Source organism: Colletes latitarsis, chromosome 8, assembly GCF_051014445.1.
Source record: "Colletes latitarsis isolate SP2378_abdomen chromosome 8, iyColLati1, whole genome shotgun sequence".
NCBI lineage: Eukaryota > Metazoa > Arthropoda > Insecta > Hymenoptera > Colletidae > Colletes > Colletes latitarsis.
The window spans coordinates 25,755,710-25,779,008 of record NC_135141.1 but is presented as its reverse complement, the minus strand read 5'-3'; the positions used below and the strand labels follow the sequence as shown (position 1 = coordinate 25,779,008).

Here is a 23,299-nt window from a genome sequence, read left to right as displayed (position 1 = left end):
CATTCTATATATGTGTGTACATGATAAAATTACAAAACGATTCACAGAGCCGCGTACTCTTCCTATCAATGTTACTTTGCAAGGTCGATTGGAGGTGGTTGATTTTGCAAACAATGAATGTAAATACGAAACAAAATCTTAATTGTGCCTCGTGCCACAATAAATCATATAAAGTATGACATAAATTATTTAATTTATGCTGAATTAATTTTCATTGATAAAAATATTAATGTAAGATATTTAACAAAAGTTATTTATACATTTTCAGGATACTTTAAAAGCATTATTTAGTTTACAAAGCAATCATCAATATATGAAATTGGCAACAGAATCTAATAAGCTGGATGATGTAAGAAAATCTCTGTTTCGGTAATAATTTTTTTTATATTTCATTGAAAAACTAGTATATACTTTGAATATAAATGTAACTTCATTTATATTGCTTTTATAGATCTGGTATTACACTCGAAAAATTAGATACTTTGTCTGTCATACATGTAGCAGGTACTAAAGGAAAGGGTTCTGTTTGTGCATATACAGAAGCTATTTTACGTGAACATGGTTTTAGGACAGGATTCTTTAGTTCTCCACATTTAGTTACAGTTAGAGAACGTATTAGAATAAATGGAGAACCAATAAGTGAATCACACTTTACACAGTACTTCTGGAGGGTGTATAATAAGCTAGAGAAGACAAAAGAACATGAATCAGATATGCCCATGTATTTTAAGTTTTTAACGATTCTAATGTTTTATATATTTTTGGATGTAAATGTTGATGTTGCTATAATTGAAGTTGGAATTGGAGGGTTATGGGATTGTACAAATATTGTAAAAAATCCTGTATGTGTAGGTATAACTAGTTTAGCATTGGATCATACCAGTATATTAGGTAATACCATAGAGGACATAGCTTTCCAAAAATCTGGGATTTTTAAACCAAAATCCATTGCATTTTCTGTTCCACAACTTCCAGAAGCTATGCATGTGTTAGAGAAAAGAGCAGTTGAAAATCATTGTACATTACGCGTTATCCCTTCCTTAGAAGAATATACATGGGAAAATATATCACCCATGTTACAAATAACAAACAATGTTCAAAAACAAAATGCATCTTTGGCTATTCAAATGGCTACTACATGGATAACCTCTAAAAGCAATAAATGTATACCTATAACATCTAATACCATAAATGATAATAATCTTTATAAATGTAAGGAATATATTCAAAGAAATAGTTTGATACAAGAAACACAGCCGTCAGAGATTGTGTCTATGGATAAAATTGCAATAGGTTTATGTGCTTGTAAATGGCCAGGTAGAATGCAAATTTTAAAATGTAGTATGGCTGATTTTTTCTTAGATGGTGCACATACGATCGAAAGTATGAAATGCTGCATTGATTGGTTTAACAATGTAAGCAACAGTAGAAGCGAAGGAAACAAAATTTTAATTTTTAATACCAGCTTAAATCGAAATCCGACTAAACTATTGACACTTTTAAAGCCATTACCCTTTCGTAAAGCGTATTTTGTACCAAATTTTGCAGGAATTGAAACAGTAGACGACGAAATGAATAGTTTTTTAATAGATAAAGAAAAACTCAAATGTGTAAATAATTCTAAAGAATGGGAAGCAGATTCAGTGGTTGTAAATAGTGTATTTGAATGTCTGGAAAAAATAAAAAAAGATTCTACGGAAAACGTTAATTGTAACGAGAAATTTCAAATTCTAGTTACAGGATCATTATATTTAGTAGGTGCAGTTCTTTCTATATTAGACCCGAATTTGACAATGAGTACAAAATTTTAATACCTATTTTTAAGAGTAGTGTTCTATATGGAATATTTGATAATAATAGTGGTATTGTATATTACAGAAGTATAAATAATAAAAATATTTTGTATAAACAGTACAATTATATATTTAGTAATCATAATAACAATAACTATATCAATTCGTAATATATTAATGAAATATTGCATTGTTATCTTGATGATAATGGTAAAATACTCATAATATTTTGTCTTAAGAATATTTTTTGTACTTTAGAATAAATACATTTTTCATAAAATTATGTATGATTGTAGAGTTATAATAATTTGTACAAATGAATGTGTGAGTGTTATGTACGGTCACATATCGTAAGACACGCAAAATATGTTATCTTAAAGTAAGGGTGAGTAAAGGGTCTAAAATATTTTTGGATGGTAATTTAGTTCTGACTCTGCTTCCGTGTCTGATAGACTCAACGAACCACCATTTCTGCGCCGTAGATGATTTTCGTCAGGACTCTGCAATAGATAAATGTAAAGCGTTTTACACAGTAGTTTTAGAAGTATGGTAAAACGCATTGCATAAAAGTATTTAAAACCAGTTTGTACTAGTTTAATTTTTTAGTAAATTCCATACGATTCTATACTTTATTATTTAATAGGAACATAGATTAGTACCTGATCTAGAATATCGGCAGTGGGTTCTGAGGCATAACCTACTTCTTGTGCATCTTCCTCTAGATCTGCCTCATATTCTTCTAATTCATCTGTATCAGAATCAATGTCCAGATCTGTATATCGACTTCCTCTAGAAACTTTGCACACCATCTGAGCTAAATCTGTAAACGTGTAAGAAGATACAGATTGCTGATTTGACGCCTGATGTTTTGCTCGCAACGCTCGTGCATTTTCTCTATCAGCATTAAATCGTGGAAGAACTCCTGCTTTTGATTGTCCTTCGAAATAAGTCTTTCCTGTACATGCGAATGGAATAACTTATGTACATATATAAAATTCTCAATTTCTACATATACAGATAATAGTTACCATGTTGATACCCAACATCTTTAATCTCATCAAAATTAGTAAATTGAAGAGTTTTATATTTATCTATCGGTGGCCTGATATATTCACAATAATCAGAGCTTTTCACTTCTTCCAGTTGTCGCACGCAACTCACGTATGCTAATCTTGATTGTATATCAGGCAAATTTGGTACTTTAACAGGTGTTGCGAAAGGATTCCATCGTTTCCACAACAACCACCAACCGGACAGAGAATCTCCGTAATTTGTTAAATCTGTATCATCCTGTGACCCGACGTCAATGGCCAAAATATGGTGTGCTCCTTGCCTCAACATTTCGTCAGCTTCAACAAATTGTGAATGTACATGATGAGAACTAATTATGACAGGGTATATACTATTTGTATAAAGTGTCAAACAATACAGGTTTTAAGGTACCTGGCACGTTATTAACATAACACCCATCGACCAAAAGATGCCCGTCAAGAGGATCGCAAATAGGAGGAAAGACCCCCGCAATGGTCATACTGGCTCGAATGTATCTCCATAGCAAACCTGAGTTCACTTAGCTATTCAGAATTTGACAAATGCATCTTTCATCAACGGGAGTGAGCTTTTATATTGTTTTCAAATTACATTATTTTTGTTTGTTAAATTGTTTCAGTACTTAGGCGAATGATAAAGGAATCGAACAGACTCTGCTCGTTCATTGACGTAAACTTGTGCAATGTCCAGGTAATTTTATAAAATCAAAGAGAATTTATAGGCGTTTTCTTTCGAGAATTTACGTGCGTTCAACTTAATACACTGTACGCCAATCAGACGATATTACGAGATTTTCAGCCTATCGCTTGATCGACGGTTTCACTATGTTGTGGGATTCCGCTATAGCTTTATGTATGCATGTTTTCAATGTTTATAAGCACTTGTTCTGCCAATAAAAAAAGAAGTGAAAGTGGATTTATACGTACTCACTGTCAAGTATTCCTACATCTTGAACAGCGCTTTTTTTATACATGCCACAAATATTAGATATTATATATGTAAATATTCAAAATAAATTTAATAAGATATTCGATTTTTTCTTTTTTTATACACAGTGGCAAACATTTAGCAAAAATATAGTATACTTTCTTCTAAACATGTACTATATATATACCAGCAGTGTTTAAATTTTTTTTCTAAACGCACTCTTTTTAATGTTACGCTTAAATTACCTGGAAGGTTATTGACGTACCCGCCGTCGAGCAGGAGATGGCCATCAACTGGGTCACACATGGGTGGCATATAACCAGACAAAGACATCGAAGCCCGAATGTACCGCCACAGCGATCCTAAACACGACGAATTAAGCTTTTTAATGTATATTTATGCATTCTTTCTTTACTTCCTATATTCGTTTATAAATTGTATGATGTACGTTATATCAAATAGCACTGGCTTCAAACTGCCTTGTTACCACCATTTAATATAGAAACTATATAGGAAGGTTTTCGTTTATAAATCTAACTTCATGTAAAACAAATAATGTTTGCCTTGACGGCAAATGCTACAAAACGGAGAGTACGTCAACAATGATTACTTAGAAAGCTCACTCCCGCTGTTCAAGCTTATTTCTACGTAATGATCTACGATAAATGCGTGTTTAAATTTAGAAACAAACTTTTAGATCATAAGCATATCTATAGGACCTACGAATTTTACCAAAACAGCGAGAGAGTTTCCAGTTAAAGCTGAACATTTTGAATTGTTTTAAACACATTTGATCAAAGAAAGCTGGAAACTATCAATGCTTTAAGGAATGGGAAACTTTCTTTCTTCGAATACAGACCGTGTGTGTGTGTACGCATACAAGAATCAGTGATGTCTGTAGTTATCGTAAAATATGGTAACCATAGGTCTTCTATATATGTATCACCAAACGTTGCTTGAATCGTTTTATTAAAATCTTTTCCAGAGAACATGGATGTCACCGGATACGTCAGGTCCATTATCTGTCTCCACCATTGTGTCATTTTCTGTTAAAAAGATGTTCCTTAATATAGATAGAGAAAATATTGGTAAAAAACGTTAATTTTATAGTAGTTACCTTAGACCATTCACGAGCTTTCTGAGTCGTCGTCGTAATATTCTTTTCCATGCAATATAATGCACCCATAAATGCTCCAATACTGACACCACCGACCATGTCTATAGGTATTCCGGCTTCAATGATTGCTTTGAGCATTCCTACGTGAGCTGCACCTCTAGCACCACCACCTCCAAGCACAAGTCCAACCGATGTTCCGGTTATCCACCGAGCGAGTCTACTAAAATCACTATGAACATTTGGCTCTGACATGAGAACCTTGGAATATAATTCATTCTGGAAAGTAAGTTTCCCAAAATTATTCGTTATTTTATACAATAGAAATATGAATTATGATGTGTCGCGCCTTACAATTCTATATTGAGACCTTCTTGTAAACATTCGTTTAGGACATAGAATATGATGATGACTAGAAATCCAAGATCTCATATTCAACCACTGCACCGTATTCGTAGGCCGTTGCCCGCTCTGTTCTTTGTGTAAAAGTACTAATTCTTTTTGCGTTCTCATTACTAAACGCTCGATTTCGCGTTCGGTTCTACCTATAGAAGGAGGCCTATCTCCCAAACCCACAATAAAAATACAGTCAGCTTGTCGAACGCATCGTTGAGTCCACAATGTGTATGTTGGATCGCACTGGTACAATGAAATTCGATGTTGATCTTCTTGTTGTGCAAGCCACGAAGTTAAACGATATTCATTTGCGGGTTCCATGATAGTGCTACCTAGTGTCTATTGATAAAAAAAAAAAATGCATGTACAATTTCATTGTTCGCAGTGGAATTAAGAAAACGATGGATTTTGCTTGCTTACTTTTCGGACAACGTCTGAAGTAAGGCGTAAGCAAGGCCCGATAGCACATAACGAATGATAAAGTTCGTACGTAAATGCAGTCAATGGTACATCATCGGATACTGGGACTATAGCAACAGTTGAAAAATTTACTTGAGCCGGTCTTGTATCGACTGTCGCAGCAGCTCGTCTGTGAATGTATGTACGTACAAAAACTAAATTTTATAAATACAATTAGTAACGAATACGTAGTAACGCATTAGAAACGTATTTCAGATGCATACCGTTTATCACTGCTACCATTCTTTGTACGTGGTTGTTGCCAAGTTCCAAGGATACGATGTCCAAGTAAATTTATAAGTCTCGTAACTACTATTGGGAAACGAAGTTTGATTACGTTAAATAATCCTTCGGGAAGTTTTGCCAGTTCAGAGTCTCGTACTGCCATTACTGTCGTTGATCGTGGAGTTTGTGTGACCATTTCTACGATACCTACTAGGTCTCCTTTTCCGTATTCCGCAACGAGTTCTTTTTTTCCGTTTTTATACGTAATTACCGATCGAAGGCGACCACTTAATACAATAAATGTCGAGTCCGATTCATCGCCTTGTCTGTACACTGCTCTTCCGCTTTCAAGAAATAGCCAGTCGAGAGCAAAATCAACCTTTTGATGAACATGAAAAACAACAAATTTATATTGATTGGCAGTTGAAATAGACAGCAAAATGTTTATACCTGTCTAACAAAAGGACTAAGTCTTCGAACAACCGAGTGAGCTACGTGCAATACAACAGTAGGCTGTTCTCTCATAATGGCAAAGAATGTCGATTTACTAAGAAGCGCTATACGACTAGGATGTTTTGCTCTGATGGTATAAAAAGAAGGTTCTCCAGTCAATACAGCCAATCCTCCAACAATTTCACCTTGATGAGCACTAAACATGTGAACTTCTTGGCCTACATCTCTGCCTTCTGGAACGCGCTGACTAACAGTTAGTAAACCAGATACGATATAGACGAGAGCAACATCCTGAAAAATGTAAGTACAACATTGATATATGGAAATATAAACGTTTTCTATAATAGAACAGATTATATCTCAAATATGGCAAAAGATAAAAAAGAAACTGCAGAAGTTAAATTTGAGATATAATCCGTCCCATTTGCGCAATTCGCCCTTTATAACGCAATATTATGTCAATTTCAACCTTATGAGATTCTTCCTTCATTAAATAAGTTCCAGCAGGTACTTCTCTAATTTGCACCTTGCCATCTTTGAGTATTGATTCGTCTTCTAAACCAAGTTCTCTAACAAATGCTTCTGTAGCTATTTGAACAAGATGTGCTTCGTCTAGTTGCTGCTGAATTGGTTCTGTAGTAGTTGATCGTTTTTTGCTCGGATGAGAACTGCCTGTATGTACAACGTCTGGTTGTGATCCCTGTTGTGATTCGTGGTATAATTGTTGCGGTGTTACGGGCGAAGAATTTGGCCAATGAGAATCACATTCTGGTACCATATTCGCTATATTCTGATCCGATTGCGGACTTAAATTTTGATTTTTCCAATCAAGATTAGTCTTTGGCCGTCGATTTATAACAATAGGTACAGAGTGAGGACTATTCAACGTAGAAATATCGCGCTGTAGCATTTCACTTCCATCGTGTTGCTCCGACGAAGTAGATGCTGGCGGAAAGCATTGATTTTCTGTATTTTGTGTCATGAAATTTTCCTTGGTTCTCGATCTAACCGGCGATCCAGAAAATGGACTCTGTTTCTTTTTATGTGTTCCTTGATTAACTAATTCAGCAGATAATCCAAGATATTGGTGTAAAGCAGTAAAGGTGACTCTTTGGAGGCGAACCATAATGACCTGGATAACTCGAACGAATGCATCGGGATGATCTTGAAAAACCTATAGATATGAAAATATGAGTATTATATCAGAGATCCTAAATATTAGTTCTGTTTAAATTCACATCATATAATTAAATCAGACCTCTTGAAATGCGCTCATTGGTAACTTGACTACTATAGAATCCTCCATAGTTCTAGCAGATACAGTTTTATAGGTACTTGTATGCCCAGTAAGTACATCTGTGAAGCTAAGAAGACTAGTTACCGATTCCCCTGTTTTTACTAGCTTTAACGATATTTGGGAACCATCTGGTCCTGTAATATAAACATTGACCAAGCCTTGTTGGACAATAAATAAATTTTCATCCGGATCTCCAATTTTAAATAAACTACTTCCAGCTGGTAAGCTCATAATTTCTGTATGCTTGCATAATTTCAAGAATACAGGCTTTTCAAAATGACCAAATACTCGAATGCTTTGCAACATGTACAAAGCATCTGGTGGTACTCTATCTCCAGGACCTAGATCTTCTTCCAAATATTCAGCAGGTGGTTCCAAAACCTGCCAAAATAGAAAAGCATAATGTAAGAAATACACAATACAAATAAATATATTTAAAAAAATTCAAATTCAAATTCAAATACTTTTAACTGTTGTGGAGCTGAATCTTTTTTAAGTTGTAATAGTCTTCTTGCAAATCGCATAACAGCCTTTCGTTTCTTTCCTTGTCCAGTTGCATGTACTTGCCCACCAATGGATTTTACTTTGCGTAACATTTTTCTCCCATAAAAGAGTACCTTGTCCCTTTTTCTGAATCTTGGTTTGCCTGTACCCACTCCGACAAATTCTTTCACTTCTGGGAGAAATTCTTTGTTCTTCCATTTTCGTAGAACAATTATACACACAACAAGTAAAATCAAAAGAATCAATGCCACAATAACAAACAAAGTCTTTGACATTTGATACTCTGTGAATAATTTGCCAATCCATGTTGAAAAGATATATGATCCAAAATTATCATTGTATCTATTAAATAATTCCACTACCTAGAAGCAATAACAGTAATTTAGTATTCGGTAATAAATTTTCTATAATGCTGTCAACGTTGGAATCTATTATTGCAAAAACACACTTATACAGATACGATTCTGTATTTTAATGAATAGATAGAATGTACATATAAGAAACATATATGCGTATAAAAAAGAAATACATATGAAATACAATAAATATAACCTCCATAGTGGGTATTCATTTCTTCCATTAGCTTGTAGCAGGATTTTAAATGAAGATCGCGTCACGAATGCATAAGTAAAGAATGACGACAATGCAAGCCAGATAAGTTGAAATAAAGAGCTCGTTTTGATGTAAAAAATCAGTTATCTACACTCAACTTATAACCTTTGATACTTCGGTCGAGTCACCCAGCGCCATTTTAGTCGTACTTACATGTAATTCCAAAGCAATTGCTCCATTTTTACAAATAGAGATTAGACAGTTTCTAAATATTTCGAAAGTAGAAAATATTCCGTGCATTGCGTTATTCATTATATATATAAATCATCGAGTTACGTTATTCATTCTATATATAAATCATCAAGTTACAATATAGGAAGTTATAATATACTCTTTATTTTCTCAGATAAAGTATGGCAAATGTACTAAGTATTAATTTAAAAATAGACAAGAAATTGCTATTAATTTTGACGGTATTTTTTTTAGAAAATATGTGACGTTATAGAAACTTGGCATTTTGTTTCTGTTAAAATATACATTTTCATGTTTTCCTATGAATAAATGTTATATCTATTAATGTAACGATTATTCATTCGTTCTAAAATGTTATCATAATATACTCTCTTGTTATTGATATAGAATAATTATTAGATATAGAAAAATCCGCTGGATTTATGGAAATTTCGGGCAGTGCATGGTTCAAATAGTTGGCGCTTAATGTATGCGTTTATTTGACCAATGGCATGATGCGTCCCCCACCTCGATGCGCACTTATACCCAAGAAAGTCGATAGAGCGCGCTACGGCAGAATTCCGGGCGGTTTTCGGTAGACAGTTGGGTCCGGCCAGTCAGTGGTTACGGGCCGACATGTTGGAGATGTTTCAGTGATCGGTGAGCGCGGTGGATCTGACGCGTGATTTTTCATGCGTTTTTATCGCGTGTCCGTTATAAGAGGTGTTTCTCGATCGCGACGCTACATGTGAAGTGTCGAGAGTGTGACAAGCCTGCTGCTCGTGCCTGGTTTACCCGGCCCAGCAAACATGAGCTGGGGTACAGAACTCTGGGTAAGTCCGTACTACTCGTTTCTCTGTCTAACTATCTGTCTTCGTTTCTCCTTCTCGTTCTCTTACGAATGTACACGCACACGAACACGCCGGGCAGCTTAGGCGTGTATCGTCGAACATCATCGTCGAACCACTGCTCCGTTGTTTTCGCCAACGCGTAACAACGATATCCTCCGAAAACCAGTTCACGGTGGCAAACCACTCACGGGAGTTTTGCCTTTGCGGTTGCTAGCCGCGGGCGACGTTCTTCTCTCCTTTGGTGTATCCCCTCTCCTTCCATCGTATCCAACTCGGGTGTACGTGTACTCATCGCTGTGTGCTCCTTCGCCTGCTTCCTTTCTCATGAAATCTTGGACGAATACCGGCTGTACGGTGTGACAGTGACTTGTCATCTTGCCGTGACGCAAACTCGCCACTATCGATGCGATCGTCTATCGTTCTTATATTCTTCGTTCTTTGCGATCCGTTTGTACGTTGCTTCGTTCGGTTGCATCAAACAATAATGTGGGGTGTAACTTACCTGCCTGCACGGCTTACCAAATTTCTGGGTTTCACGTTTTGGTCCCGCTTTATTCTCTCGCGAAGATACAAGCGCGGTATAGTTGCGCGTGAACTTGTAGTGATTTTAGCAGGTGTATCTCTGTTATCGGACGAAATTTCTTTCCATCGATGTTCCGTTCGATTCGCTGGACAAAATGTCGTATCCACGGTTAGAGATTCTCCAGGATTCGTTTCTTCGAATACGGTTACTTCTTTTTTTTTTTTATCATCGATTCGATTCTACGAGGCAGTTATTTGTATTTGCTACGTCTCTTACGAACGTATTCACGCGCATCTACGTCTATACAGGATCGGAATCATGCCGCTCAACATCGTCATCTTCCTTACTTTCTGTTCTCTATAAATAATTCATTCGCGCGTTCCGAGCGGTCGTTTCTTTTCCAACGGTCTCTTTCCCTCGTACAGATTCAGCGGGTCGACGAATTTCTCGACATTCGATCTTTCCGCAGCCTTGACTCTTCGGGCTGCCTGTGGGCGTCTGTAAGTGTTCGTCCGAATAGTCCAACGCGTACGGCGAACGCCTATGCGCGTTTGGTGAGCATGGATCAGAAACACGATGGAAATTATTTCGCGTAAGACGCACGCCAAGTGTTCGCCACGTTATCGGCTAAAATATCGAGAAGATAGCATCTTCGATAAAGTCACGATTCGCGCGGTAAACGATTTGGATACGTTTAGGGACGTTTCAGGATACAAGAAATTTTATTGAATATTTTCAGATGTAGCCACACGATAGTTGGGTAGCTTTTACACGCTTTAAAGATTTACAAGTTCGATTGTACGGCGATTGGACGGTAATTACCGTGCGATTACACGTAATTGTATCGCGTAAAATGTAATCTGATTACATTTTGTCCAACTAGGTACGTCTAAAAATATAAACCATGTTCGAGCCATGAAAATATTACGCGTGCGCACCGGTGCACGTTACCTTATTACTAGTTTTACAATGTTCTCGTTTACGAGGGCATAATACGAATCGTTTTTAGCAACCGTTTGATGAACGGTTTAGTTCGATTGCGGTTTTAGGATGCGCGTATGGATACAATTATGAACGATTTCGGGTAGAAATGTTAAGGTTAAATCGGCTCGGACGATAGGAAATTGGATTCGATTCCGACTGTCGTCGTGTGTTACGATTGATTGATGTTCCACTCGTGTTCCTCTGTAAATCACGATACAGGACGCGTTCGTGTTTAACCGCTAACGGCTGCTTGCGAGCATATGTACACGTACGATACGGGCGTGCCTCGCCATGCTCTTGACAGAGAAAGGGAGACCAACCGAGAGAGAGTGTTGCTTGGGGAATTTCTGTGTGAAATGTCGTTGAGCGTAACATAAAGATTCGTCGTATCTTTGTTTATTTTTTTCGTCTCTTTCATTTAACCCTTACATCGACGACAAAGTAGAGGCGCTGCTATCGATAACAAAGATTCGTCGTATTTTTGTTTATTTTTTCGTCTCTTTCGTTTAACCCTTACATCGACGACAGAGTAGAGGCGCTGCTATCGATTATCGATAAGTAATCGATGTCTTACTGATATTTAACGATACATCGCTGTAAAATCGAATTACGGTGTCCCTCGAAACACACTTGGATTGTAATTTTAAGGCTCTCGCTTCTCTTCGGATCTGTATTAACCAGAAACGATAATACAAGGGTTAATGATAATATTTAGTTTTAATTTTAATGCATATATCGTTAGAAGTACCCTGCTTCTCCTCTGTACTTTGAATTACATTCTCTCGCCGGTATGACGTAAGAATCCACGATTCGACTCCCTCCATCTCGGTTTTTGTATTGATTCTACGAGCCCACCAATGTTGTAGAAAGGAACCATTCTGTTTCTCTTTTTCTCTATCATCTATTTAAGCGTTTCTCAAACCGGGGTCCGGGGACCTCCGGCCAAGTTCGATGGAAATCGCGCAGGATATTGGAAATACAAACGCGAGCTTAACGTCGTATGCTAACCGATGATTTCACGGGTCGACATTCCTGACTCGTGTCTCAGACGGTGTAGTAGGCTCAGGTGCGTTTCTTTCTTCGACGCAGAAGTGCCTAAAAAGGGTACAAGCGCGTCACAAACGATGCAACCGTACTCGAACCACGGTTATCCGTAATCGATACTGACGCGAATAAAAGATTCTCTAACGTTCTAAGATATATTAATTCATTGCCTTACGATAGACCTTAATAATTATTATAAATAAATCTAACATGGTAAACTTTTATCAAGTTTCTTGATTTATTTCTGTATATTTAAATATTTTGTTAAACGTAGCTCGTGAAAGTTGAGTTCGCAGAGACGAGACATTTTCACCAAAGGGGTGAAACGTTGCGACAGCCTCGGGGGTCTCCTGGCGAACCGTGGTGCTCGAGGCAAAATTTTTAAGCGGTCAAGTGGCGCGAAACCTTTATGGACAGTTTGTCGGTCAGCTAATAAATTGAGCGTAAACCGTGTTAACAGCGTGGAACGTAAAACTTGACCGATTAAATTTCACACTTGCGTCTTCCAACCGTGCGAAAACCGTTCGAAAACGATACGTTTCTTTCTATCGAAGGGTAGTTTCAGAAACTACTTGAAAAGATACGTAACTGTACCCAGTTAAGAACAACAAACGCAAAAACTTATTGTCGCCTGTTCAATACCTCGAGTTTGACATAGAAGAACATACAGGGCGCAGTGTTTACGTTTCTCCGGATATAAGCAAAGTCTTTTAGTAAACTTTATACATATATGTTGGCAGCTGTTGAAGAGACTATGTACCTGGTAACAGGATTAGGTAGTATACGAGCTAGTTTTTATATAAATAAGCATTCTTAAAATAGAAAATTTATTCGTTATTCGGTGTAGAAAATTGATTTTCATTCGTTGTACGTTATTCATCGTTTGAACAAAGGTTCGACCGACTCTCATAACCGAATACGTATGGTGGTTACTCGTGTACGTTCCTCCAGTTTCAATTGTACCGCGAAGCATCAGATCGCGGAGATCGATGGGCGTAAAAGGAGATACGATTCGTTTAGATAAGCCATTCATAAGCTCGTGTACGGGGTAGAAAGTTCTCAATGGATTACTCATAAATCTCCGTTAACGGGAGGCCCATAATAGTGAAAGCGGAATTCATCGAAACGGGTGATTCAATTTAAATCGTCCGCACGAAATTATACGAGGGAAGCACTCGCGCTTAATGACTTATTTATGGTATATAATTGCCAAAGAAACAAGCGTATCGTTTCTCGTCGTGTTGCCGCGAATCTGACGCATTATGTCGTTCTTATCTGTCTGTCCTTTATTATTCCTGTAATCATTTACTCTTATCGCCCCGCTCGACGGATAAGCTTTATTACCCGAGATTTTTTCTCGTAATTTCTCTTGATAAACGAATACCTCCGTCAAGTTTACTTCAAGAGAGCCGAGTTCGTTAACATCGTTCGTCGCCAAGACGCATTTTGTAGGCGATTTTTTTGTTGGTCCAACGCTGATCGCAAACGATACACAGGTCGTCCACGATCACGCGATCAGAGTGCACGATAACAGGGTAATGCGTTCAAGTTAAATGATGAACGCAGCGTCTGGCGTCTGGCTTTGATTTTGCGTGGCGTTTAAAAATATCGCGGGACGTGTTCTTTCGAAAATTCAACGTTAAGGCCTACCGCTGGGCCAAACAGATAATAACCACGGTCGTATAAAAAAGAAAAATCATCGAATTTCTGTCCTCGCGACGCTACATACCAGCGTGACAAAAGTTTGCAAGCGCAAAGTTGCTGGAGTCTCGAAGCTTCGTGGCGTTTTACCCGGTACAATGGAATTCATGAATTCAAAATTCGAAACGGCGTTGTTCGCGGTTCCCACGTCCCCCATGGACGACCGGTAGCTAGCCTCGGGGATAGCCGAAGAATGATGTTTGCATGATTACACGCTTTGCCTCTCGCCCCGTGTCCATGAATTCTCGCGATACGCGAGTATTCGAGAAATCGTTTCCAACACGCTGTTTACCTTAATTGCATTCTATTATTCGAACTTTATTAACTCGCCAGACCGCGTGGACGCGCGTCAATCGAGCGCGAGGAAAATGGCGAGGGGGTCGTAGACGCAACAATTCGTTCTGCGAGTCGTGCTTCGAGCCGCAGCAGCGATCGGCTAATTTTTTACCCACACTTTATTCAACGAGAATAGGTTAGCATCTGTCTTTATCCATTGACCGTGAATATATACATACGCGTTTGATCTGTTCTCGTTAAACCAGATGTAGCACAACACGTCGAACAAAAGATAAATAATCGAAAAGTTTCTCGCGAGGGAAATTGAAAAATGTTTTACCGCGGTTTTCTTCAGAGGAGCCGCGTAGTTCTAATTTCTACCACCGAATCTGGCGACGCCTCGGTCGCGAGACTTCAGGGCTACCGAAGTCTCCTCGACTCGTCGGTTTTCTGCTCGTTATTCGTGGCACCGGTTCTCCTCCATAGAATTTCGACTTAATATCGAGGAGTTCGGCGTCGGGCAGAGGGAAGCTGGCGAAACTGCCTCGCGGAGGTCGCGGAGGACCCTCTGCAAGGTGGGGAACCGCTCGGTATCGCGCAAGCAAAAGAAAAATCTCCGGGATTCTGGCGCGACTGCTCGCTCGCTCCTCCTTCTTCTTTCCTTAACCAGCGTGTCCCTTTTGCAGCCGGTTTTCGCCGTGACGATGCCTATATACCGAGAGTGCATTTTTTCGCGGCACGACACGCGTGTCGAGGTCGCGGGCGAGACGCCGACCGCAGAAACTTGGACTCGAAGTTCCTTTTTTATTCCCAAAAGTTGAAAAACGTCTCCCTGGGGGATCCTACTCTTTGGAAATATCATTTTATAACGCGTCAACGCCAAGTTTTCATGGCTAGCGACGTCCTCGATATTTCGACGAATTCCTCAAATTCTATAGCTTCCAACTAGGGGGCCCCCTCTCGGAGCCAGCGAAACGTGAAAGACGACGTTTAAAAAACGATACGAGCCGAGGTGCTGGTGTCGAATTTTCGGAGCGATGTTTTCTTGACGAGTACTAGTTATTTTGTATGTATTTTCTTTACTGTCGCCTTCCCTTTTCACCGATTCCGCTGGCAACTTCAATAAACATTCCGAAGCTCGTTTCCAAACATACGTAGTACAATATAGCTTGGATCGTTGCACGGTGGTTAAGAATCACTGTTGCAGGGTCGTTAAATTTAAACGAGGCAGTTTGAATTTGTAGTTGCGACGAACGTTGATTTTGACAGTCGTTGACAGTTCCAGCGACACGAGCGTCGAAGAATCTATGCACTGAAATAATATGTCCTAGATACCTTAGTTTTCGAGTTATGGTAATCAGATTCTCGCGAGTTCGGTGCTGCCCCGAAAGTGGCTAAATGTTCGCGTACCATTTTGCTGAAACGATCAACATGCATTTCATGTATATGGTCGTGCCAACGGAACACGAGGCACGTCGGTCGTACCAGGAACACTTTCCGCAACGTAGAATTTCTTCCATTCATAGACTACTTCGAGAAAGTGGTACGTTTAAGGTGCATGCATTCTTGACCAAGTTGTTGCTACCATGTTTCCGTCCCGTTGATATTCGAGGAGATATTCTCGTCCAGAAGGTCAATTTCTTTTCAATGCCTTTTTCGGGAATTTTAAAGGGGTTAAAGCGTCCGATACTCCCGGTGGCTCTTCCAAGCAGTGCCAAGAATACCTGGATCCAGTCGATGCCGTGCATTCGAAGTACCATTCCCTCGAGTACCATTTGTAGTGTGTGACCCCTTTTCACGTTTGCAATTTCACACGTCGAATAACTCTCCGTACGAAGCCCGTACCGCTCGGACTGCCGAGTTGCGTTTATCCTGGCATGGTGAATGTGAATTTTTTGTTCCCGCTAGTCGGACAACCACGGTTGAACCTCCAGTTAATTAACTTCGACGCGATCGAACCGAAGCGAAAAATTTCATTCATCATATTCCGTTCTCCCGTTTCAGAGAGCTTCTGTTAAAAGCCACGCTCGCAACTCTGTGAATACTTCGGATTGGTCTCCGACCAGAGGGGACCATCGTACCACCCGAATAAGGTGAAATAAAATTTTTATCGATCTTCGAGCAGCGGCGTACCCAGAAATTTAGCAACGGGGAGACCGCGAATTAAAATAATTTTAAGCGTACCCTTGAAAAGGATTCGACCGAATTTGTCCTTTACGACCTCTCTGGGTGCGCCACTGAGACGAAGCACGATTTACATGGAAAATTTCGAACGCTATTCGATGCGTTTTATCCGCGTATACGATGCGCGACGATTGTTCGATAAATGCGAATGCAGAGCGGCGTGTCTCGTCGCGGAACGCTGCTTTCGATCCTGACCGACATCGACGAACAAATTTTTCGGTTCTCGGGCAAACTCCTTGTCCGAATATTCGCTGTCTCCCTCTCCTCCGCGGAGGCATGTATTTTTGCACGAGCGTACACGGACGCCAAGTACGTTTCTCGCGCGTGAACGAGAGGGAAAGAGAGTGCTCGCGAACTTGCCCCACCCACGCATTGCACCAAATCTCTATAAATACCATACAGGCGAGAGTACGTTTACGCGCGCCGAGCGGCGAGCGACTGAGGGTAAGAGAGGGAAGGTTGTTGTCCGTGGGTGTCAGGAGTCGCTAAAAACGATACTTTTCACTCTTTCTCCGCCCAACGAATCGAATAACCATATCCTATTAAGGGGTTATTCCAATCTACACGTTCAATTCTTACGCCTCTTTTTGTTATTACTTTAAAACGAGAAGCTTCGAGATCCTTGTTTCACGGTGATTTGCAGAAGTGAGCCGAGTTTGTCTTGCTTATCGACGTCGAGGAATTTTAACGCGCGTTTTTTTTTTAGTTCCATCGTTCGAGGCACTCTAAATCGTTTGAATTTCTTCGAGATTTGAGTATCCTGTACTCGACTCGCTAATGTATATTTAACGCACAGACGAGCACTTAATTGCCCAGCTAATCTATTTTGTAGCGGGACGCGCAAAGCCTTACAACGCCGCCCAACGAGTCCGCTAGAATCTCGTGATCGGCTTCCAGGTGATTACGAAAATCGGTAACGAGTTCGAGATTTTCCTTACAGCGAAGTTTCGAGAGATAGTCGGTTCTTGGAACGACAAATTTTTTCAAACCGACCATGCACGATAGAGCGATTCTCAAATAAAATTTCCCAAGTATAGAAACGAGAACAACCCTGGTCGTGCGTTCCATTTGTCGTCGTAAGTCGTGTAAAGTCTAGCATCGAAGTAGTTCGCGAGTTAATTTATGCGAGCCCGCGTTCGCCACAGACAGCTCGACTTCAGGAATCAATAACCCGGCTTGTAAATGAAATTCTACGCTGAAGAGGGTCGCGTTTTTCTCATTAGGCCGCGAGGGGAGCCGAGAGTCGACCGAGATTCTCATTTTCTGGTACTCGAGACACCTAACTGATACCTTGCTAAGAAGCGAATCGGTTAATTTACCAGCGACCTGCACCGCTACTCGATTTCGTCGACGAGGGCACGAAGAGTCGGCAATCACGGGCGTGATTACATGCACTTTTGTCGTGGCGGATGTAATCGGATTACAGATGTTTGCAATACCATTCGTGGCTTTATCGACGAAGATATCGAACGAGGGATTTGTCGTTCGATGCGTTTCCGTAGGTAAAACATTTTTCACGCGTATCCAATCGAGGGGGGCAGGGGGGAACGTCCGTAGATGTCGATTAAAGCTGACGCGCATTACGCGTCGGTCCGACGTCTCGTACGGTCTCGTTCGCGGATCGATACGTGTAAAGGCAGACCGTGGCGGAGCTCGCTTCTTTGCTTCGCTAAGAAACACAGACGGATTATTGTGCCGGTTATTACGTCCTAACGAGTATCCGAATGCGGCAGACCGTTTCCTCGAACAGTCGCGGAATCGATAGCGACAAAATCCTCGATTATCGATTCGATCGGTCCCCTCGAGAACATTACGGAAACCGATCGAAGTTCTCGACTCTTTTTCGCCGATCTCGTAATTGGCGTATCGATTTCTAATCGACGATTCGACACCGTTCTCTCGCAGCAACGGCGAGACGGGGCTTCGGTTTTTCGCTGCCTCGGGGTATATACGTGTACACCTCGACGGTTTCTTTAACGCCAGATTTACGGACGTTGGTCCCACAGATTTTTATCGAATTTGCCCTGTACTCGACGCGTTACACCCAGGTACAGCGTTGGTTCCAATTTGAGATATATTCTTTAACAACGGTTTCGCGTCGAATTCTGACCGACGTAAAACTTATCGGTCCGGTGGCGAACGTGTTCAGCTTCGAAGTTACGGTACACTGAGATTACGCGTTCCAGCAAGTCATGTAGGCAATCAATTTCGAAACGGCGGGGCACGGATCCGCTCGATCTTCGTACGCGAATCTCGCCATTTGCCGCGCGTACGAGGACTTCGGTGGCGTAGGAGGACGGGAGGGAGGAGAAATTTAACGAAAAATGGATGTCACCGGTGACGATCGACGAAACCTCGAGGATACGCGTGTCGTTGGTGTGATGTCACTACGGCGGGCAGCAGCGGCGCTTATGGTCGTGCCCGTTATACGGGCAGGATTCGCCGACCGTTCGATTCCTTTCCTGCTCGCTCGGCCACGCGGTTTTGTAGCTCATGTTCGCCTCGTTATGCATGCACGTAACGTGCTCTTGCGTAAGGAGTCAAATGTACGATTTTTGTTTGCGACGCAGTACGGGCGCTAGGTAGACGAGTGAAAATGCTTGTTACGCGTTTTACTTCAGGTTTTTACAGTGGTCTTACCCCTTAGTACGGTTCGACGCGTGAAGTTTCTAATTTCAGCGGACAATTATAGCGCGTTATCGCGACTTCTCGAACGACAGTAATAACCGTAGCCTCTGGCCAGCGAGATAAGCCCGCGAACGCGTCGGTTAATGGTGTTTAATAAACATCGATCTGTAACCAGAGGTGATTGATTATTCGTATATCGATATACGGTTATGCAAACGTATTTAGTCGGGGCATTTGCATAAGAAGCTATCTAAATATTTGCTCGAGCGTACTCGAAATGAAATTGTTGTTCGAACGAGAGTTAAAGCGTTACAGTATCTTGCATAGTCGTTAACCTTTGACCCTTTCGGATCTGACGTTAATCTTGTCCTCGTAAACAATTTGAAAAAAGACTCGAAAACAAAATGTTCCACTGATATTATTTACAGTTGGCACGTGTACTTGTCCTCCGGTATCAAACGGAATGACCGACGGTGCTTTGTCCGATGAAAAGAACAGTGCGTTAATGAGAATAGAGTCCACGCTCGCCCGGGACGTTATCAGCGCACATCCTCCGTCGATATCGGGGCGCAGATACGTACATACATAGTTCTCCGTGGCCTCTTCCGCATGACAAATCGGTCCGTGATTCACGCCAGTTTTAATTAAGACGAGAGAATGAAACGACGAAAAACAAGATGAATCAGTGGTTCGCGCGCGTGATCATATCGACTCGAGATAACGAGAGCCTCGACCCCATGCCAGCGGCGAAGTTGTTCCGTGGGGGAGAGAAGAAGGTTTTTGAGGGTTCTCGACGAGGGTTTCAACAACACCGGGGATTTCGTCCACTCGACCGGAAAAAAATACTTAACGACGAATACGCGGCAAACATTTCGTTTTGCGTCACTCGAACCGCGACAAAAGAGCCTCCTGGTCCCTTTATTCGGACTTTGATTCGTCGTGGAAAAGCAACGAATTTTGCGTTGTTTATTTTTAGTTTGCGGTGTGGAAACTCGTGAGAATCGTAGGAGGGCAGAAAAGGAAAGGAGGGGGCGTGTTTCGTCCGGTCTGCTAGTGGACTCATCATTAAGCCTTTCTAGCAGGCCCTGCCTTCGACTACTGAGATATTGGGAAGTCGTTCGAGGAGTGTATATACAGAATGTTCGGCCACCCTTGGGAAAAATTTTAATGGGAGATTCTAGAAGTCAAAATAAGACGAAAATCAAGAATACTAATTTGTTGATGGAGGCTTCGTTAAAAAGTTATTAACGTTTAAAGTTTCGCCCGTACTGAATTTTTTTCTAGAAAGTGACTAGGATTTCAAGGGTAGGTCTATTCACCGAAAATTATTGTAATTGACCCCTGTAACTAAATATAATTTTTTCAGAATGATTTGAAATTTTTTAATTTAATTTTTTAATAATTTTTTAATGAAGCTTTAGTCAAGAAATTGATGTTCTTGATTTTCTCAGGAGTGGTCGAACACCTTGTATAGCAACCGAGGAGTCGGTCGAGCGCTTGTGAGAGCGCTACAAGTTTCCATTCGTGTCGACTGACGTTCATATATTTCGATGAATTATGCCTTTGTACTCGAATTTACCTTATCACCTGTAACGTCCAACTAATCAGCGGTTTTAAAAAGTGAAACGCAATAGATAATTCCATCAGTTGTTGGAATTATTATCTTGTCGAGTCCTTCCGGTATTATTCCGTAACGCGTCTTTTTAAGTACCGATTCCGAATCGATTAAAATACGAGCAACGCACGTTTACGATCGAAATGGCTATCTGGATACGAGGAGGATGTCCACTCGACAACAATGCCGGCCGAAGCTGGATAACAGAGAGACAAGGGGAAAAAAAAGTGAACGAGCATGAATGACAGCGCGAATGAACGATCGTTGGAGTTATCTGGAGAGGGAGAAAAAACAGTGTGAAGGTCTGCGAAGTCGTTGACCGCGACCGACGATAATAACGAAATGTTCCGGTGATTCCGTGCTAATTAATTTGCGTTGCTTGGTCGCGATTGTACGCGTATACCGGAGTTAGCCAAGCCTCGCGTCGCGTTTGTATCTGGAGGAAAAGCAAAACGTGTCGCTGACACTATTGTCGGCGAACGAAGAAGAACTCTTAACCTCCTCCTCCGACAGGGGGTCGGGGGGCCCCCGCTAGCCCTCGTCGGCGCGACGGCCAGCCTTTTTCTTCAAGAACAATTGGGCGCGCTTCTCTTCCGCTTCTTCGAATCCCTTTCCGTCTTTCTCGCAAGTGTAGGTCGCGCGACACGGGAACATCGACGTTTCCCCATTGTCGACGCACGCGAACGACATATTGTAAAACAGGATTATTCTACTTGCTTTACGCGCCGCCGTTGAAATTGAACATTATCTTCAGATTAAACAGTGACTGGATTTGGTTTAGTTGCTGTTTTAATTATATTTTAAAACATATGCAATTATAAGCCTTTTCACCACGACAAGGTAGATAGTCCAATATATTTTGCTCATCAAGTAGTATACATTCCATTTTAAATATATTCATTTGTTAATAACAATTTGCTATTAATTTTAAAATGTTATTCACACATGCAATGAACTTAATTCAAGATATTTTTTACAAGAGATCCACATAAACAGCCTTTCTTGATCCTGGGTATTCCTCCTTAACTATCTACGTGAAAATACATATAATATTATATTATTAACATCTTTTCAATAATTTTGACCTCTAGAATCTCCCATTAAAATTTTTCCCAAAGGTGGCCGAACACCCTGTATATGCAGACGGAAGGTCGGTCGAGTGCTTGCGAGAGGAACGGTCCCTCTGGCGGCGAGTACGGGAAGCGATGGTCCCCGCAAACGTTACTCGTCGCCGTAAACGCGTAAGCAATTCCCCATCCTGATGTCATTAGTGGAAACAACCGCACGCGGTGTTTAGAAACAGTCTCGCCTTTGGTTTCGGTTCGATCAGTTAAGAATCGAAGTTCAGTCGGCGTATTCGAGTTTCACCGAATGGCGACTCGTAATGCGCGCCGGGGAACGCGAGAATACCGGTCGTTGTTTGTGTGCAGTGGCACACAACGCCGCCACGCAGAGGATATTACTTGTAATGATCAATAAAGTTCCGACGTTCCGTGGTCGTTTCTCTGTGAAACGTTTACGCCGTTCTCGGTGGTTCGCCTCGTCGGAACGCCTATAAATAAACTACTTCGTATACCGCTCATTATGCGTATTGCCGATACCCCCACGTCCGCGGCCAGATAATCGGGAAGTCGCGGGCACGTCTTCGTCAGAATAATTTTCAAGTACAGATAGACGCGCTTCGTTGGCACGATTATCGGTTCGACCCATTTTCCCGCGAATCGAACCGACCGGCCGCCACGCCGACGAACGTATTTACTCGATCGCGTACACGAGCATCGTAGCGGACATTTTGCACGCTCGGTGATTACGCGACTCACCTTAGTCAACGACGGTGAATGGGCTTGGTCCGTGGGATGCGCAAGGTCTTCGACCTTAACCGCGCGGAGGAAAATATTAGCGAACTATCGCGACGATTAATTGCGTCTGTCCTTCCGTCGTCGTCCGATAACGAGCAATGGAGTTTGCGCGGCAACGATCGTCGGCGGGCGTGCTACGTCACGAACCGTATCGTTCACCCGGACTACCTTCGCAAGGAAAGTCGTTCGAGAATACAGGTTTCTGTTATTCGATCGGCCTTTGTGGATTTTCTAACGAGTAAACTGCGAATGGTCGTGCAAATGCATGCTCTCGTAGAAAACGGATAGGAAAGCGGTCGTTTGTTTCCTAATTCGAGGCCATTTTATCGTCGGGGGTACGAATGTCGCGTAAATATTGTTTGCAAACACGATATACGTCCATCGGTGAATCATACGTTGGCGGTAACCGCACACTGGCGGATTGAATTTTTTAACTAGGCACCGACGCGTGAAAATTCTAAACAAATCGCTAGCCATTCTTCCAATTACAATTCGGTATTCGAGTCTCGTTATGAATCATATTCAACGACGACGGACGATAATAGACATCGGACGACGCGGCGAGTATCTCGACGTTCGAGATGAATTGCGATTGGGGGGCCCTTTGTTCGTTAATTCGTCCCTGTACGCGTC

At 41.1% G+C, this 23,299-nt stretch overlaps 3 protein-coding genes across 15 annotated transcripts in view; 2 read left to right on the top strand and 1 right to left on the bottom strand.

Moving 5' to 3' along the window:
• The first annotated feature begins 20 nt into the window (after positions 1-20).
• Positions 21-1,913, top strand: Fpgs1 (Folylpolyglutamate synthase 1). Its single transcript, XM_076770274.1, has 3 exons — positions 21-173; positions 269-369; positions 452-1,913. Exons 1-3 carry the CDS (start codon positions 21-23, stop codon positions 1,809-1,811), a joined length of 1,614 nt encoding a protein of 537 aa, XP_076626389.1. The 3' UTR covers positions 1,812-1,913.
• Sws (patatin like phospholipase domain containing sws) lies at positions 1,899-9,090 on the bottom strand. Of its 6 annotated transcripts, none has more exons than XM_076770246.1 (14): positions 8,984-9,090; positions 8,179-8,580; positions 7,676-8,095; positions 6,887-7,591; positions 6,415-6,708; positions 5,964-6,343; positions 5,701-5,869; positions 5,239-5,619; positions 4,888-5,163; positions 4,630-4,816; positions 4,016-4,132; positions 2,822-3,142; positions 2,453-2,748; positions 1,899-2,293 (listed from the first exon to the last, which is right to left on the bottom strand). In XM_076770246.1, exons 1-14 carry the CDS (start codon positions 9,080-9,082, stop codon positions 2,192-2,194), a joined length of 4,149 nt encoding a protein of 1,382 aa, XP_076626361.1. In that variant the 5' UTR covers positions 9,083-9,090; the 3' UTR covers positions 1,899-2,191. The 6 variants fall into 6 exon arrangements, with proteins under 6 accessions (XP_076626361.1, XP_076626362.1, XP_076626363.1 ...); XM_076770247.1 differs by lacking the exon at positions 4,016-4,132 and adding an exon at positions 3,237-3,353; XM_076770248.1 differs by lacking the exon at positions 8,984-9,090 and adding an exon at positions 8,771-8,975.
• Cip4 (formin-binding protein 1-like Cip4) overlaps positions 6,581-23,299 on the top strand; it is a 36,375-nt gene continuing 19,656 nt past the window's right edge. For 4 of the 8 annotated variants that reach the window (XM_076770269.1, XM_076770266.1, XM_076770262.1 and 1 more), the window contains exon 1: positions 9,569-9,834. Coding sequence is in view for 5 of the 8 variants with exons in the window: in XM_076770266.1 (XP_076626381.1) it covers positions 9,811-9,834 (24 nt within the window). In the remaining 3 variants the exon portion in view is untranslated. Of the gene's footprint in view, positions 6,718-9,568; positions 9,835-16,384; positions 16,474-23,299 lie in introns of those variants that run through there. The other 4 variants (XM_076770265.1, XM_076770263.1, XM_076770267.1 and 1 more) reach the window with 3 other exon arrangements.

Excerpts from the sequence above, each read along its gene's own strand:
- Fpgs1 (XM_076770274.1), top strand. The coding sequence starts at position 21 with ATGATAAAATTACAAAACGATTCACAGAGCCGCGTACTCTTCCTATCA. Across the intron at positions 174-268 it reads GCCACAATAAATCATATAAA|GATACTTTAAAAGCATTATT; the intron begins GTATGACATAAA and ends ATACATTTTCAG. Across the intron at positions 370-451 it reads GTAAGAAAATCTCTGTTTCG|ATCTGGTATTACACTCGAAA; the intron begins GTAATAATTTTT and ends TTGCTTTTATAG.
- Sws (XM_076770246.1), bottom strand. The coding sequence starts at position 9,082 with ATGAATAACGCAATGCACGGAATATTTTCTACTTTCGAAATATTTAGA. Across the intron at positions 5,620-5,700 it reads CTTCAGACGTTGTCCGAAAA|ACACTAGGTAGCACTATCAT; the intron begins GTAAGCAAGCAA and ends TTTTATCAATAG. Across the intron at positions 4,817-4,887 it reads AAGCTCGTGAATGGTCTAAG|AAAATGACACAATGGTGGAG; the intron begins GTAACTACTATA and ends TCTTTTTAACAG.